General features: G+C 39.5%; 1 protein-coding gene across 5 annotated transcripts in view; it reads right to left on the bottom strand.

The window, feature by feature from the left end:
• Positions 1-3,693: 3,693 nt before the first annotated feature.
• Positions 3,694-18,067, bottom strand: part of ATP2B4 (ATPase plasma membrane Ca2+ transporting 4) — a 187,079-nt gene continuing 172,705 nt past the window's right edge. For 3 of the 5 annotated variants that reach the window (XM_060773013.2, XM_060773010.2, XM_060773009.2), the window contains one exon: positions 3,694-13,869. In XM_060773013.2, coding sequence (XP_060628996.2) covers positions 13,564-13,869 — 306 coding nt within the window. In that variant the 3' untranslated portion in view covers positions 3,694-13,563. The remainder of the gene's footprint in view (positions 13,870-18,067) is intronic. The other 2 variants (XM_060773011.2, XM_060773012.2) reach the window with 1 other exon arrangement.

The following is an 18,067-nucleotide window of genomic DNA, read 5'->3' as shown; positions in this document are numbered from 1 at the left end:
AATGATGGTATCACCTTTTGCATATGTAACAATGATTCAGAACATACTGGTCATGGAGAAAGGTGGGTGTTCTGATTTTTGTGTGGGGCAGTTTCAACTGTGATTTAGCCATTAATGTCTCCTTTAACGTCAAAACGTCAGTCTTAGTTGGAAGGTCATCATACAACTAGGGATCGCCTAAGTAAGTAAAGTACTTTTTCAAAGGACAGTCAGTGATAATAATCCATATTATTGTGGATGGAGAAGATTTTATTAAACACACCTAAGTTTTAATCTGGAGCTTGTACAATTCACTTCCCATAAAGACAAAGCAGAAATTCAGTCAGCCAGTCCTCTTTGCTTTGACCGTAGAGCTTCAGTAGGGTCCAAGAGGAATTTAAATGACATGCAAAACACACACTGTACTACTGACTTTTAACCGTTTGCCTAGAAGTCTGCCATCCCAAAAAGATAGGTCTTGCAACTTTACCAAATGATATTGAGACACGTCAAGACAAATGTAGTTGCCCTTGTTACATGGTTTAGTTTTGAGTGCAAGGATTTCTCTTTAACAGGCTGACTGGCTGCCTCCCAGTTCTTCAACTTGCAGGAAAAAAGCTTTTTTTGGTTCAGGCATGGTTTTGCCTTATGAAATATGGGACTTTTAGTCCAGAGTGAAGGGTTCTACATGTCCTGTTTTTTCTCTGTGTTTTTACATGGTTATCAGATGGTTTAAAATGTTGTTTTAATGTGAACCATTTAATTATGTTTTAAGGCAGTGCCACTGTATTCTTAGCTGTATCTGTTTTCTAAGCAGTAGCTGTGAAGGAAGAACAATTTTCATGGCTCCTTAGAATGTGTGCTGAAATAAACTGGTTAATCTTACAGGTGCCATAAAACTATTTCCCCCTTTCTATTACATACATGTATTTAACCTGTGTTTTACCTCTGTTGCAAGTTGCCTCAGTCACATTATTGGGAGAAAGGTTTTATTTTCTTTAATATTCTCCTAACATGTTATAGGCAGTGGATAGCTATCTTTTATGAAAATTTATGAATATCTTTTATGAAAATTTATGAAAATATGCAGGCACATAACTTATAACAAGGATTTCCTCTTTCCCAGAATTTTATGCCTGACTCCAAGCCATGGTCAAACTCTTTTTCCAGGTTAGGTTTGGGAAGTGTGAGGCCCCCTAGATGTGGTTGGATTTCATTTCTTGGCGCCATGACTTACCAAAACCCATGGAACATGCCTCAATATCAAGACATGAACCTGTCTCATAAAAAGAAAAACATGGACGCTCCATTTCTGCATAGACTAGTCCTGTGATATCACATGTCTACAACCCTGACCATTCATGCCCAATGCTTTCCCATCCTCTGTGTGGTCAGAAAAAGTTGGAAAGTGTTTTCTCCTATGTATTGAAGTGCTTATATAGAGCTCCTTCATGGGCTTGAGCTCATCTTTGCATGGAGTTCAGTGCATCTGCAACAATATGCAAGATAAGCTCTTTGCTACATGGTCCAAAAGCGTAGACAGTACAGAACTGCAAGAGCAGTGCAACTAGATTATATGATCATGGAGTTATGTTAATTTGTTCAACATAAGGGTGTGTCTCATACACAGTGCCATTGTGCAAGTCATCCTGAAATCTACCTTTTAGAGGCCAAATGCTTGCTCTACTTGAAGTTAACAGGAACATCAAAACACGTGCTGACACCTACATTTTTTGTGTTGGACAGAATATAAATGGTTGCAATATCAACAAAGCATTACCAAAACCATTTAATTTTGTTTGACTTATCAGTAAGGATGTAATTAATTATCCATGGGAGCTAGCTGGCTTAGTTCCAAGAACAGGCAGGTCTTACCCATATTTTCCAATTGGTTTACCTGATGTTTGGTGTAGCATCACAGTCCTGCTATCTAAATTTCTCAAAATTCTCAAAAAGTAGAAAGCAAAGCAAGAGTGGAGAAACGGTAGAAAACTTAAACTGCAGCTCTCTGGTTTTTAATGGGGTCATCAGAAGACTACACTACAATGCTACTCCAGGGTTTTGTGAAATATTAAAATGTGAGTCAGTCTCTTGGACAAAACATATTTTAGAAGGATCTAATGTAGACTCTGTAGCTTCACAACTTTGAGAATGCTGCTATCTGAAGCAAACACTTCTGGCAAACAAAAGACTGGAAACCCCTTAAATAAATGTGGAAGCTTCCCAAATACTACAGCGTGACAGTGGTGTATTGGGGCCAGCTATGTTTGAAATGCCCTTCCTGCATACATGGTCTAATAGCATGAAGCTTCCATCCATTGCCATGAATGCCACTGTGACTGTCAGCTGAATCTGGCAGAGACCAGTCAGAATTGTCTGACACCTGGGCTTTAAAGTCTTTGTTTTTCTCACAGCACTTGTGTCATTTTAACAATTCATCAAAAATAGACCTCTTGTGAATCTAGTGGAAAGGAATGGGCTGCTTCAGAAGTACCTCCCTTTGTTATACATTATACCTCTTGCTATTTGGGATTAGCAGGTGGCTGTCCAAGATTATTTGAATCAGGACTGAGCTGTTTGGTTCTTTGTGCAGAACTTCACTGCCATCCTCAGGGGAATGGGCAACGTCCTTGCAGACGGCCAATTCTCTCACACCAGAAGCGACTTGCTCCTGACACGACAAAAAAAAAAAGGGGGGGGGGAATTTGGACAAGCTCTATCAGTTAATCTACTGTGTAGAAGGTACTAATGACATGGATACTGAGAGAATTTCCTTCTGTCATGAGTTGCAGTTCTGCTGATATTATAGTTGGCTATTTGGTGGAATCTGGAAATAAGAATTCGAACCGGAAATGCAGCTACAGAAGATTGAGCAGTGAAGTCCTGTTGTATTTGTAAGATATTGAATATCTTTTTTCTTTAATCAGTGGTGGCTGATAGCGAACCTTCACTGGCTGTAATCTAAATTGATCCCTATTCCCAAAAATGTCTTCAGCACACTGAACAACTTGTTAAAAGTTTAAAATACAATCCAGAGCTGATTTACCATCCTGTCAACATAGAAGCAATCAGCTGTCTTTGCTCTGAGCACTGATCTTTAGTATGCTAAATACACTTATTTTGGAATAACAAGGACTACACATGTGCTACAGTACCAGTTATTAATTAGATATTGTAAATCTAGGAGTGTGCTACATATTTTACTTCTGTGGATATCACAGCATCATGTATCAAGTTAAATGCAATACAATTAAACATAATAAGCTACTTAGATTTATCTCTCATCTCTTTCATAACCATTCATCTTCCTCTATGACTAAATTTCTGGTGAGGCCTCGGTTGTAGAAAGTCAACAATGGAGAAGACATTTTAATTCCTGTATGTTCAAGACAGCCTCATGTTGGTCAGAACATCCCATTTTATGTGATGTTAAAGTAGCAGTAGGGAACATGTAGTCTTTCATGTATTACTGGGCTACAACCACCTTCACTTACCCCACGTACATTGGCCATGTGGGGTTCCTAGGACATCCAGTCTAAAAATGCCCAAAGGGCCATGTGTTGCTAACCTCTGACTTAGAGACAGCAAGAATAGCCTGTTTGGAAAAAAAAAAAACCTATAAGGGAATGAGACACCACACACTTGGATCAGAAGTACCCACATCTTTAGGACATCTAGAGACCAAAAACATACCAGACAACAAGAAAAATGGGCCACGTTTTTGTATATTTTTATTTACAATTAGATTTAAAAAATGCTTGCCCACAGACAATGGATGGCCTCACAAGTTTAATCTGGTTTTGCCAGTGACACACTGTGGAGGACCATATGACAGTGACAGACATACAGAGGCAGTAAATACTCGGCACTGATATCCATTGAGGCTTTGCTTGGTCTACACATATGTTTTTCATTTTCATTTTTGCCAAAGAATGAGGCAGTGATCTGCTGGGTCCAATTTTGCTATGTCAAAAACAGCAAAATTAAAAGCCTGAACGGACAATCCCAATTCGGTTTTGTAGAAATCAAATCAACAGAGTCTGCATGTGAAGCAGACTGAGATACCAGTGCACTTTTTCAGAGAATGGCAAGGCCCAAAAAGCAGCTAACAAACTAGTGAAGGAAAGGCTAAAGATCTATCTGCCTATTAGAAGAATGGAAGCTGATCTCCCAGGAAAAGAAGCTATTGACCCAACAATGAAACTTATGACAGTATAAGTGTTTTCACTTTGTTCAGTTTGATAGCCCAGCTTGAGCTGAGTGAATCCTGTGAAGCAAATTATGGGTCTTATCTCCATATATGTCAAGCTCTGAGCACAGCATAAGTGTGCCACCTACCAAATTCCGCCATACCTCCTGACACCTCTCCCAATTCCTACTGTTGTGCTGCCACAGTCCACCCTCCAACAGCAATTTCAGGAGTGGTGAGAGCAAAGAGAACCAGAAAAACAACCAGCTGCAGACCAAGGATAGCTTTGCCCACAATCTACTTGGGTTCTCCAGAGGTCACTGTGAATGAAGTCACCGTGAATGAAGTCATCCTATATCTTTGGATATAGGAAGATGCTTCTCCTTCTATTTATCTCCAATTCTCCTTGCTCTCCAACAGAATCAGAATGGTGGTGAGTCAAGGGCAAGGTTAGTTGATATAGATGGAGAGAGGAAGTAAATACCAATCACCTTGCTTACCTTATAATTCAAGTAAACCCAGTAGCACAAAGTAGAGTTAAGTTCACTTCTTTCAATTAGAGCTTATCAAGGATGGTCAAAGTGTAGCCATCCAGATGTTCTAGATAGTAACTCTTAGCTTTTCACTCCATTGGCTATATTGAAATGCTAGTGGCAGTCATTTATCTCTAGGGACACACTTGGTTCCGCTGTCTATATGACCTCCCAGAAGAGCTCTAACAGCTAGATCACCTGTCAGAATTTAAAAACTAACTAAAGACCTCTCTTCTGGCAGGCCTACCCAGCCAGTTTTAAACATGAATTTTAAACTTCTCTTGTGTTTTATCTCTTTCTGTATTTTAATATGTATTTTATAGAAATACATTTTAATATGTGTATTTACAGAATTTTTACAATGTCTATGTGCTTTAATTATGCTTTAACCTGCCTCGAGCCACAAGAGACAGGTAAGAAATAAAATAATTATTATCATTATATGACCTAGGCTAGCTCAACTCATTGATTTACAGATACTCCTACTCTTTGTTGCCACTGTTCCCTACCATATTATCTGAAAATTCCCTATCCCCTTAACTTCTCCCATTCTCCAGTTGCTATTCTTCACACATCGGTTCACAGTTCAAGATTTTTCCCAACTGTCCCATAAAATCTTATGTCTGAGAGCTTCTGGAAAAGAAATATCTAAATGTGTCATTTCAAAATTTATCTGAGATATTATTTACTTAAATTTTGTGATTTCAATTTTTTTCTCCTGCATTCCTATTTACAGGGAAAACACAACTATGCTTTATTAAAGAAATGTATTTCCCAAAGTAGGTATTTTGCAAATTTGATTTTTTTTGGGGGGGGGTGGGGGAGTGGAGAAGATGATAATAAACATGGTTTATGCATTTCCCAATAAACACTGTATATCTCCTAATTGGGGCTGCCATGTAATCTCCTCTCTTTCAAAGGGATCTTGCACAAATCAAATTTAAAGCTAAAAAATTAGCATAGCATCCAGCTTGGTACATTTGCACCTACTGTTGAAGAGATGTGATCTCCTATTAGAGTAATGGAACTATCTTTATGATATGAAGTGGTCTCTCTACTTAGTAGTGTTTTTTATCACGGACCTTTAGCTTGTAGCATTCTTATCAATGTTTACAAGATGAATTAAAATAGTTTTGGGATATGCTCAAATGATGGTGTGCTGTTGCCCAAGCTGTTTCTTTGGCAATGATATGTCTCAGCTCTCTATCAGGATGTTGGTTTGCCTTCTTTTGGAACAAGGAGCCCCACAGAATTAATGTCCACACTGTTGCTTTGAGGAAAACAGAACTTAGGTCTAACTCCACCCAGACACTAGCTTTATTTCCCCACAGCAAAGTTAATATTTCAAACTTGAAAGATAGCTTAATCATTCTGAAGCTGCCTGATGTGGATTTTCCAGAGGCATTTCTTGAATTTACCTGATTGGATCTAGATTTATGGAGTGTCAAATTGATATGCCTAGGATTGGTTGCCACTTGGGGTCACAATGCTTTTCTCTGTGACACTAAAGATAACAGCAGCTGCAAATGGCCAACATTACCAATTCTGCAAACAATGGAATTGCAAGCTTGGGCAGTGGTGAGCTGGATGAAAGGCACAAAAATGGCAGCCTTCACATTTATCAAATTATGGCACAAAAAGACCACAGGTCACATAGCAACAAGAGCCACAAAGTACAAAAATTACAGAAATGAGACAATCCTTGTATGAATCGTAATTTGGCATATTTTGTATGGCAGCATAGGAAAGACAATCTTAATACGAAAATACTTGGCTAAATGGCACACTTCCATCAACATTAAATTCAATGCCTTAGCTGAAACATTTGAAAGTAAAGATGACACTAGTGAAACTCTTAACCTTCCTACACTCTGGTAAAGACATTTTTTGGTTTGGGGTATATGATACATGTGCAATCTTATCAAGAAATCTCTAAGCTTCATCATGGGCCTCCCTTGGAGATTCACACAATTGACTGCTGTTTTGGAAAATGAGCAAAATAATTTCTTAGGTTTATCTTATTACAGGCTGATAGAGGGAAACATCAATATTACACTGTTGATATTGTTTGCCCATTCACATTAGCATTATAATGGCCTAATCGAAAGGCTTTGTGGATGGCCAGAAACAGGATTGTACAAGTCCCAGCATGTTTCAGCACAGGTGAAGATTTCCAGATACTGCTAGACTGCTACCCCTATGTTCTAGCCATCATATCCACTAGGGAGGGATAGAGTCACAAAAACTAGCTGTTTCTCTTGAATAACAACAGAGTGGGCTCACAAAAAAAGGACAGTGGGTGAAGTACTGGTGGTAGGAGCCAACAGAGTTGGAGAAAAGTTATAATGTTCCAGATTCAGTACAAGATGTATATTTTTAATGTTTACCGAAGAAAAGTTACTTTCTCAGACTACCATATGTGAATCCCAGACAACAAGGGCAGCTGGGAATCTTAGAAAAGTAATCTAAAATACTAATTTTTCCCACCTCTACATAGGAAACAGAATTTGAGTAGTTACTCTTTTTTTCTGCCATACAAAGGAGTGCTTGCCAGCATCTATTAAAATGTCCCTTCTAAGCAGCTATTCAAAAAGTATAGTGTTCTGGTCACTATTTACTCAAATGGAAAATTAATGATCCTAATCCCCCCTCCCTTTTTTTGTTTAATGAAGACAGTAATGAGTTATAAAGAAACGTGTTTGCAAAAGGTTGTAGGTTTACTAATATTTCCCCATTTGTATCCAGTTTTATGACTCCATCCAATAACATAAAGACTTGTTCCACTGATATCATACGTAGTTCAGGTTTCACACCCATGGGTGCTGAAGACTCATACGTTTATTTTTAACATATAGATGCCATCACATCGCATTCTAAAGAGAGGTGGATACCAATCACAATTTTCACCGCGTTTTCTGATGTGCAGAGACCAGGATCCTGTTGCTCACGTAGACATGGATTATGCAGGGTTTTTTTACACAATAGAAAATGGTATATGACATCTCCTTGGGCAATATCACCACCAGGACCACAGAAGTCTGCTTTAAAGGTCTGGAACATGCTTCCTGATCATTTGTGGGCCAGGGGAGGGATGAGGAGAAAGTTGCCAGTGTCCATGCTGATCTGCAATGGGTTGTCATGGGTTGTGATTCACAGGAAAGCTGGGAAGGGATCAGTGGCTTTCATTTCCCAGCTGTAGAACTGTGGCCGGATGACTGTTGCCCACCCACCTCCCACACTCTCCTAGTCATTAAGTGGCTTGAGGAAGCCGGTTCAAGCATTTCAAAGCTGCCTTTTGTTGCTGTGGTGGTGATGCAGAACTTCACAGGCCAGAATGCAATAAATGCATACATCTATCTCTTATACTATCCTGTACAGCAATATGCAAAGTCTCTGAAACCATTGTTCATATGAGAATACATGAATGAGGTTTCAGTAAGTGCACAGAGTATAATTTAGTATTTTAATCTATGTACCTACTGAAAACAAAGACCCAATCTGAGGCAATAACTAAGCTGCATAGTCTTAAACACTGAGCTTTTGGGGAAAGCATTTAAAATTTTGGAAATTAAAACAAACTCATGGTTTATTTTCAGGTGAAAAAGACTTGTTAATGTTATCTTTCTACTCTTGTAGGACAGTGATTTTTAATATGCACAATGTGCTGCCTCTATATGTTTCCTTTACCTTTGGCTAGTATTTGATAACTCTTTTTGGGCCTTGTGCAAAGCTGGCAGAAGAAGTGGGACAGAGGTTTTTGTGCAACTATCCACACTGAATGTTGAGCATAGATTTCGTTTGGAACCAAACACTGGACTTTTACATTCATTTAGAGTATCCTCCATCTCAGCATCAGTAGATGATCAGTGACTTCATAAGACTGGTGGGACACATACTGAAGACATCACAATTACAAGTGGGCACAGTTTATTCTCTCAACACTCACACTGTTTTTGCTTAAGAGCCAAAATAATTTTTTAAAAAACCCTTTTATTAGTTCAAAATTGTATCCTTTCCCCCTATTGTTGCACCTTTTTAAATTGGTTTGATTTCCTCTTTCTGTTTCCATTTAGAGTATTAACTATGTTTGGAGTTTCAAATGTTTCAGAAGAGGCTCATTTGTCTTCTGTTCCAACCCCGCCTCTCTTCTTACCCCTTCCCAAAACAAAAGAAATCTTCCCAAGACCCATATAAATACATGCAAAACATTGTACATAGAGATTAAATAATATCAAAATGCAATTACAGATCAGGTGCACTTTAAGCTTGACTCTAGAATATGGCAAACACACCAGGGGTACATATTGCTTTGAAACCACCATTTTTAAATGTCATGCATACCACATAATATTCATTCTTTTGTTTTGTATTTTTTCTTTTTTTAATACAAAAATACCAGTGCGTATTATACTAGTTACTGCAAAAAGGGAAAACTTAAAATTCTTATATGCATGCTTTTAAAAAAATGAAATTCAAATAAATATACATACAAATATTGATTTTAATACTGTATATATATTTATTTATGGGCAGGAAAAACCAAACAGGTAGTCTTAGCCATGGGTTTTCTAAAGGGGATATGGATTTGCAAATAGGGCTTCTTTATTTTTGTTTAGTAGGAATATTGCCACCACAAAGTACAATCCATTGAAAGGGGGTAAGGTTATCAGGAGGGTGACTGTCCAAAATGCTCTTCTTTCATCAAGGAATAGACCTTGAATGGTGACCTCCTGAGCAGATGAGAAGAGCAGAAAGTTGTTGATAAAAGACTTCCATGGTATACATAGAAGTTACAATCACCTTCCCATCTCCTTATAAGACTTGCAGCCATTGCAACAGTTTGCCTCAAGACAAAGGGGCCAGAAAAATAAATGCTGCACAAGGCAAAACTGGGAAGAATGCAATGGGATAGAGAGAGAGGTCTTCGATCTCCCCCTTAATACATGGTCCAGGTCTGCAGTGAACTCAGACTGAGCCCACCGACAATGGCAACAAGTACTGATTTCCCAGAGGAGAATGAAACATGAAATTTATATACTTATTTAAACATTTCTGTATACACTTTGGTTCATATTTGCCCATGGCTAAAAGTACAATAAGATTTGTTTTCCTTCTGATTTTTTTTTAAAAATAATAACTTCTCCGAACTTATTGCACAAAAATTAAGTCAGATCCCTGTGCAACTTAATAAAAATAACTAATTGTATAAGTCTAGCTCCTAAAATGGATAGTCTCCATTGCACACAGGAAATCGTGTAATGTCTTTGGTACCAATCTGCCAATTTTTAACAATAATAATAATAATAATAAATTCCTACAAAGTTCTAACTGGATGCAAAACTATATCCAGGGTGCTTTTCTTAAAAAAAAAACCCAACAACAACAACAAAGCATTCCAAGGCAAAAATAACACACTTTACAGGATATTATGTCATTTCCTGTCTGGCATGGCACGAACTTGAATGATTCCCACCCACTCCCTCCTTGCCACATTCACCTTTATTGTCTGAAAAGGTCTTTCCATTGCTTATGGTATGTTTCACAGAAATTACGAACTATCCCCATCCAGCCAAAATAGACTACCAGCATGTTATTTTATGTGGTTCCCTTTAAATGGATGTTATCCAAGATGCACGCAAAAGGATGCTGCATGGGGCAACCAAACAGAACTAAATACAACACAACCACAACCAGATTCCACCTTCATCTCGTACTGGGGTGGGAGAATTGCATGCGGATCTCAGCTAGATTTCGATTTATTTACTTTTCTCCTGAAAGACAGTGGGTGTAGCCTATTTTTCCACACTGCTGCTCAACTGTCTGTTGAAGGGAAAGGGGTTAATTGAAAGGAAATACCCCTTTCCCCTTGCGCCCCCAAATGGGATCACTTCTATCAAAGGACCACAAAACATTGGCCAAACAGGCAATCACTTCCATTGATGGGCCATAAGACGTTGGCCACCTGTTTGGCATTACAATGATCAACAGGTGATATCTTCCCTCAATGGACCACTGTAAATGTGGCCATCTGTTTGGCATGCGTGTGCATACAAAGATCAGCAGATTGCAGTTTATGCCTTTTATTGACAACACTCTTTATTTTGGCCACACGTGCGATGGGTTCCTCAATAACGTAAGCCAGTCAACTGCTGCCAGTTTTATCACTGAAATTAAAAGAATTTAAAAAAAGGAACCACCCAACCCAACCCAATTTTACATTTAAAAATGTATGCACAATAAACACTTATACTTTAAGCAAACCAGCCATATCAACATAATTTATATAAAAACATTTCTGTATAACACAATTGACTTTTAGTACAAAGATGGCTGTTCAGAGAAAGGAAGCTGATTGGAGTCTGACCAATCATGAAGTGTCAACTGCCAGCCATGTGACTACATTCCACTGCAGTTACATAACTCACAGCTTAGTTTCCTTTAAACAAAATACATATGGCTGACTTGAAAATATCTGTTTCTGATCTAAAGAAAACTATATTTTTTGCATAATATTTATATAATTATTCTCTCCCTCCCACTTCAGGAAGCTAGACACAAAAAAGGAAATAAATTGTACTAAAATGTAGGCCTCACCACAACCTGTCAGTTACAGATTTCTGGGAGTGAGTGTTTTATTTTTCATCCAAAACAACTTTGAGGTAATAAAAAAATTATCAAACATAAAAAATTAGTTTCCCCCTTACCCTAAATCTTTCATAAATATTTATGCAAGCACCTGACATATTTGGTGCTTGTTTAAATACTTGTAAACCAAGTATTTAAAATAGAAAAAATGACCACTGAGGCAATGTAATCTTTAGAACAGAACTAAATAAAAAAGAGTTTCCTCCCCCATTTATCAGATAGGCCCTATATAGCAAGAGATGGCAGTTTCCCTCCCTAAATTCCTCCCCATATATACAGTTCAGATGAAAGGAATGAAGTGGATGTATCTGGAGGGAAAACATGGGGTCGGGTGATGGCATGGTATCTTATCTGCAAATATGATGGTCAGGAATGGGTATCCCTTCCCTGGCTTTTGGCAGTTAGTTGAACCTAGCATTCATCTCCTTGTACACCAGCATTGGAAGAGAAGACATACCAAGAAGGAATTTTCATCACTTCACCTTGAACTCACTATGAAATTCAGTGACCATCCCAGAACAAGAAAGTTTAAAGGTGAAATCAAAACACTTAATGTCCTTTTTCTTCTTCTTTAAGGAACACTTATCTCTTGGGAAAGTACCAGGCTCCTATGTGGCAGGCGGTGCGCTTTGGGCAGTGCTTAGACAAGGCACAGGAGTTTCTGCTGTGCGTTCTTCAAAAAGAAATTGAGGGGAAAGCCAACAACAAAGAAAAGCTGTCCATGTGTTGGATGGCAATGCTGAAACAGTGACCTTCAACACTACTAAAACTAGGTTCTCGTTTTGCTTCCAGATAGCACTCTCTAAGGAAAGCGTCCTGCATGGATACAAGCTTCTATGCTAAATGTTGAGGGCCACTCTGCTCCTGGTAATACAACTGTGGGCGCTCATGCTTCTCTTGCACTACAAATGGGCTCCATTTAGATATGCTCAGAAAAGTGACTATGAGCTGCAAGGATGGAAGAGTTCTTTCACTGGATTAAAAAAAAAATGTTGCTAACAACCAGAACCCCTTGTTCTTATAGTAACTGAAGATGTTTTGTGTCCCAAACAACACGGGGAAATCAAAATCTACAGAGCCAATGTATTTGCTAATATCACTCAACAAAAGTATATTGCACAAGAGAATGTGTCCAATGTGAACCTTTCCTATTAAACATTCCCTCTTCAGCCTATAACATGCAATAAAAATTACAGGAAGAGATAGCTTCTTGCTACAGATGACCTAGCTGTAATATTTTACATCTTGCACTCTTCAAATAACTGGCCCTTCCCCAAAAAATTCTTTTGAAGATAAGACAACAATCACAACTTGGAGTGAAGCTACATGCTATGAGATTCTCTGGATGCTGTATGTTTGCTTTACAGGGCCAGGGGCTTACTCAGCTGTCAAAATGGCAAAACCCTAATCAAGACAATCAATTTGTAGATATCTAAGACATCTCACAAACCTCACCTAATACAGAGTTTTTTTTATTCATATACAATTCTTTTTCAATCAAAAGTTATGACTCGTTTAATTTCATTCCCTTAGGGAACTGTCATTTTACCTTATTGTTAGTCTATCTCCTGATTCCATCATTTATACAGATTTCTAGGACATTTTGTCACCCTCATTTCCTAAGGGTGATATTATTATAAAGACAGAGAGATGGAAAGATAGAAAAAAATAGAAATCAGGTATTATTCCACCCCACCCCTTATGGAAGACTGGGTTCACTTTCACATCAATTACCTGATTCAGATTCTCCTTACATTACACCCTGTTCTGCCCAACCTTTCTTTCCAAGGGTATATATCAACATCTGGTATTCAGAATTTGCAACTAAAAAACAAGTCACCGGCAATCCCCATACAACTGTATCATTAGCTTCAGTATACGCAGCCTCTTTAAGAGAATCTGAATCTTGGGTTTTTTTTAAAAAAAAAAACATGCAACTTCAGTGATGAAAAAGTGTCAAAAAGACATGTGGAACCCAATTCAAGGAGAATGTGTATGAAAGGGATGGTTTCTCTCTTGAGGGAACCACTTCTGCCAACATAATTGTTGAAGTGTAAAATTCTGTGATCCCTGCTGCTAAACAATGATAAAGGGGGAGGAGGAAGGAAATAGGCATATACATGTGAGGACTTAACAGGGAGAGGCCACAGTACATGGTCAGATGTTGGTGCGTAAGTTGTATGTGGGGGAGGTGAGAAGAAGATCATAGTTCAGAAGTCAAATTGATGTTTCCAAGCTGTGTAGAGGGCTTTCTGGCTCTGGAATGGTGTCCTCAGCGACACTGCTGTCCATTGCATTGTTATTTTTGTTGAGGGGTGAGAACTCGCCTGGGCTTTCCTCACTTTGCTGTTTGAGTTCTTCAGCTTCCGGGTCTTCATCGGTGCCATCGAGGAATGGGGTCCGAGGCTCGTCTTCCTCCAGGATGAACTCTGGGTGAGTCATGAAGTTATGAATGGAGGTTTTGGATTCAGGTTTCTGGAGGTTTTCATACAAGGAGCTACGGAATGCATTCACCACTTTGATCTGTGCCAAAGAGGAAGATGGGATTAAAAACAAAAACAAACAATGAGGTATAAAAGTGCATAGGGGCCAAAGGGAGCCCTTATGAATTTTGAGGTGGGGGGAAAAACACAAGTGTAACAAAAACAAGAACAGCTGCAGTATCAACAATGGTTTTTTGAACAAAACAAAAAATAAAATCGGTGTAAAAAGAGGACCTATGAATAAACAGAACAGTCACATGGGTGAGGGGTCAGGCACTACAAGAATAATGGGGCAGTCAACTATGAGGAGACTTCAGGAGCTGTAAGAAAAGACATGTAACATTTTAAAGACAACAAGTTTGAAAAGCATGGAAATTCAAAGCAGAACCATTCTTAAATGTGCTCCTGCATGTTCAACAGAAGCACAGTACCTCAATGAAACAACTCGGAGTGGTGAGTTAAGACGTACAATTGCAAAGTGTGATTTAATTCCAAGGCAAAATTAGGACACAAAGTGACAGTGACAGCTTTTAATTTGCAAACCTATATAATTCGTTGATCGTGTTGCACGCAACAATGGTTGAGATTGTGTTCTGCAGCAAACTGAAGCAGATTGCCAATAATGATGAACGAACGAGTGAGCATGCAAGAGATGACAGCTGCTAAACGGGAGCCACCCAAGTTGAGTAGCGCCAAAGCTATAGTACAGCCATTGTGTCTGGAAGCTGGTTGCATTCTCAAAGAACAATTATCATTTTTGAAGTTTGTTCTACAGGTAAGCTCAACATTTGTCGCTATTCTGAGCAGGAGCTCCTAAAACCTCCTGACTTATGGGAGAAATTGCAACCCATAGCCTACTGCCTAGTTTCATGACCTTCGGCTCAACTACCCCATAGGATAGGTGGTGTTTCCCAGAGAGAACCCCCCCCCCCCCCACATATCCTAGCTTAAGAGGAAGCTTCCAATTTTGGTCACAAATTACACTCTCACCTTTTACCTTACTTTCCAAGTGGAGAAAAGTGAGAAATCGGAGGCCTGAATTTCACAAGATCCATAAAGACACTAGGCCACTGTATACTTGGTGCTTGAGAAAGAAAGAAGAATGTATGCCATTGCAAAATTGTTTAGCAGAAACATGTCAAAGCTCTGCCTTCTTTGGTTATTTTGAAAACGCCCAGGAACATACTTATGAGTATTTATGTTCCAGCCCCTTCATCAATCACAGTTTGCTCGGTCACAAATAAAATGCACACCAATTTCTATAACAGGAACACTGTAGACACTGGAGTTGAGACATCATATCATTACAGGGTGACGCATACTACTGCAGAAGTCACAATTACCCAGACAAAGCAACATAACAAACATGTAAGGGTAACGATAAAAGCTTGCTATTGACAAGCCAAATCATATATACCTTAAGTAGATAATATCAACTTTTCATTGGGATTTCATATGCAATGTCTAATTCACAGAAACATATTCCAAGAGCAAATTAAAATCACAATGTTAGTTGGGGAAATTCTTCATCCCTGCTTTTATCCAATTATTTATAATATCAAACATATTGGCACTAGTACTCCAATGTCATTACAGAATATTATGTTAAACATGTTTCCAGTTCTCATGATAGGGTCTCCAATCACAGAAAACTTCCAAACTCGGAAGCAATAATAATAATAATAATAATAATAATAATAATAATAATAATAATAATGCATAGCATTCTTAATCATTTGTGAAAGCATAGTGAATGCATTACATATACATTAATTTCCACACAGCTCTATATAGGCCTGCATATTATGTGAAAGATCAGTGATGGGATTCCTTGCATACTACAATTTTAACATAATATCTGGAACCTTTCCAGATATTGCTGAAATACTGTATAGTACATAGTTCCTTTACTCACTCATGTGCCACCACATAGAAGGCAGTTGTTCAAGGGAAGAGTCAAATGTTGGGATACAGGTTCCCTGCAATGCGCTTTCAAAGTAGCCCTCTCCCTGGGTGTCAAATACTGTGGGAAGGTTGGCTGTGCCACACTATATTACCTCCTTCTGCCAAGAAAACAGTGTATCTCCTTCTTCTGTAGCGAGAAGTAATGGAAATCTGGCTATGCTTTCTTTATCAAGAAAGGAGCCTGTTTCCTTTTTTCTGCAGAGAGAAATGGCTAAAGAAGAGCTGCATTTCTCTTCCCAGAGACAGTTCATTTCTTTCCTCTATAGAGAGATGAGACCAAAGTGTAGCTGTGTTTCTCTCCCCAGAAAAAGGTCAATTTCCTCCCCCTACAAAATGAAGCAAGCAAAGTCTAACTAAATTTCTCTTTTCAGGGAAAGAGTTCATTTCCTACCTCTGCAGAGAGAAGTGATTGAAGCCTGCTTAAGTTTATCTCCCCAGATAAAGCTCATCTCCTTTCTTGGCAAACAGAAAACAACCAGGATGGTTGCTTCTCTCTGCTGAGAAAGGAGATGGACTCCCATCCCAATGGATAGAAGCACAGGCAGGAAGAAGAGGAATTTATTTATTTATTTATTTCAAAGTTTTCTATACCGAACTTCTCAACCTCATTGAGGGACTCAGCCCGGTTTCTAACCATAAAAACACATACACTCATTAAAATATCATATATCACAATTACAGTAACAGATTTAAAATAACACTATATATAAAACTACAGTGGTCAGTCGTCGTATTAAAATCAGATCTACATCATCTTCCATCCAGAATCCTAGGGTGTTGTCTCATTCATCGAAAGCCTGACTCCACAGCCACGTCTTCACCCGTTTCCTAAATGCCAGGATAGATGGGGCGGTTCTGACCTCCGGTGGGAGAGAGTTCCAGAGTCGCGGAGCCACCACCGAGAAGGCCCTGTCCCTTGTCCCCACCAGATGCGCTTGCGAGGCCGGTGGGACCGAGAGCAGGGCCTCTCCAGATGATCTTAATAATCTTAATGGTTCGTAGGGGAGAATACATTCGGAGAGGTAAACAGGGCTGGAGTCGTTTAGGGCTTTATAGGTCAACACCAACACTTTGAATTGTGCTCGGAAGCTAATTGGCAGCCAGTGGAGCTGGTGTAACAGCAGAGTGGTGTGCTCCCTGTACCCAGCCCCCGTTAGTAATCTGGCTGCTGCGCGTTGGACTTGCTGCGGCTTCCGGGCAGTCTTCAGAGGCAACCCCACGTAGAGAGCGTTGCAGTAATCTAAGCGGGATGTAACCCAAGCGTGGACCACTGTGGCCAAGTCAGACTTCCCAAGGTACGGGCGCAGCTGGCGCACAAGTTTTAGTTGTGCAAAAGCTCCCCTGACCACCGCCGAAACCTGGGGCTCCAGGCTCAGCGATGAGTCCAGGAGAACTCCCAGACTGAGAACCTGCGCCTTTAGGGGGAGTGTGACCCCGTCCAGCACAGGATGTAATCCCGTACCCTGTTCGGCCTTACGACTGACCAGGAGTACCTCTGTCTTGTCTGGATTTAGTTTCAATCTGTTGTCCCTCATCCAGTCCGTTACAGTGGCCAAGCACCGGTTCAGGACTTCAATAGCCTCCTTAGTAGCAGGTGGGAAGGAGTGATAGAGTTGGACATCATCTGCGTACAGATGACACCGCACCCCAAAACACTGGATGATCTCTGAGAAGTATACGGTTCCATGCAGCTGGGCTTCCTGCCAGATTTGACACCTTAAAGCAGTGGTTCTCAACCTGGGGTCCCCAGATGTTTTTGACCTACAACTGCCAGAAATCCCGGTAGGTTTACCAGCTGTTAGGATTTCTGGGAGTTGAAGGAAAAAACATCTGGGGACCCCAGGTTGAGAACCACTGCCTTAAAGAGTGGCCTGCATTTGGGAGCTCATTGTGGGTAGCCTGGTACCCTACTGCCTTTGTTCATGAAAGGGGCCTTCGTGTGCAACTGAAACTGGGTAAAACAAATGAGCATAATATGTGGGCATAATGTACATTATTTTGGAAGTGTCTTTCTTCTCATCTTCTCATCTTATTGATGTGGTTGTTGGATAGAACTGATGTAACAATAACAATAGGCACTACAGGCACTACAAATGATATCTTGAAAGTCACTGTTTCGACTCTGTGCAAGTAAAGCTGCTCTCATTTTAGCCAGAATTCGGTAGTAGCAACGATATTAAGCCATTCTAAAAGCTGTATTTATCTGCATTTCATAATATCCTATTGTTTCATTCCAACATACCTTGTATATATTTTCCAATGTGACGTGTTCA

This window comes from Anolis sagrei, chromosome 4 (genome assembly GCF_037176765.1).
Source record: "Anolis sagrei isolate rAnoSag1 chromosome 4, rAnoSag1.mat, whole genome shotgun sequence".
NCBI lineage: Eukaryota > Metazoa > Chordata > Lepidosauria > Squamata > Dactyloidae > Anolis > Anolis sagrei.
The sequence above is the reverse complement of the archived record's forward strand: the minus strand, read 5'-3'. Positions and strand labels throughout refer to the sequence as shown.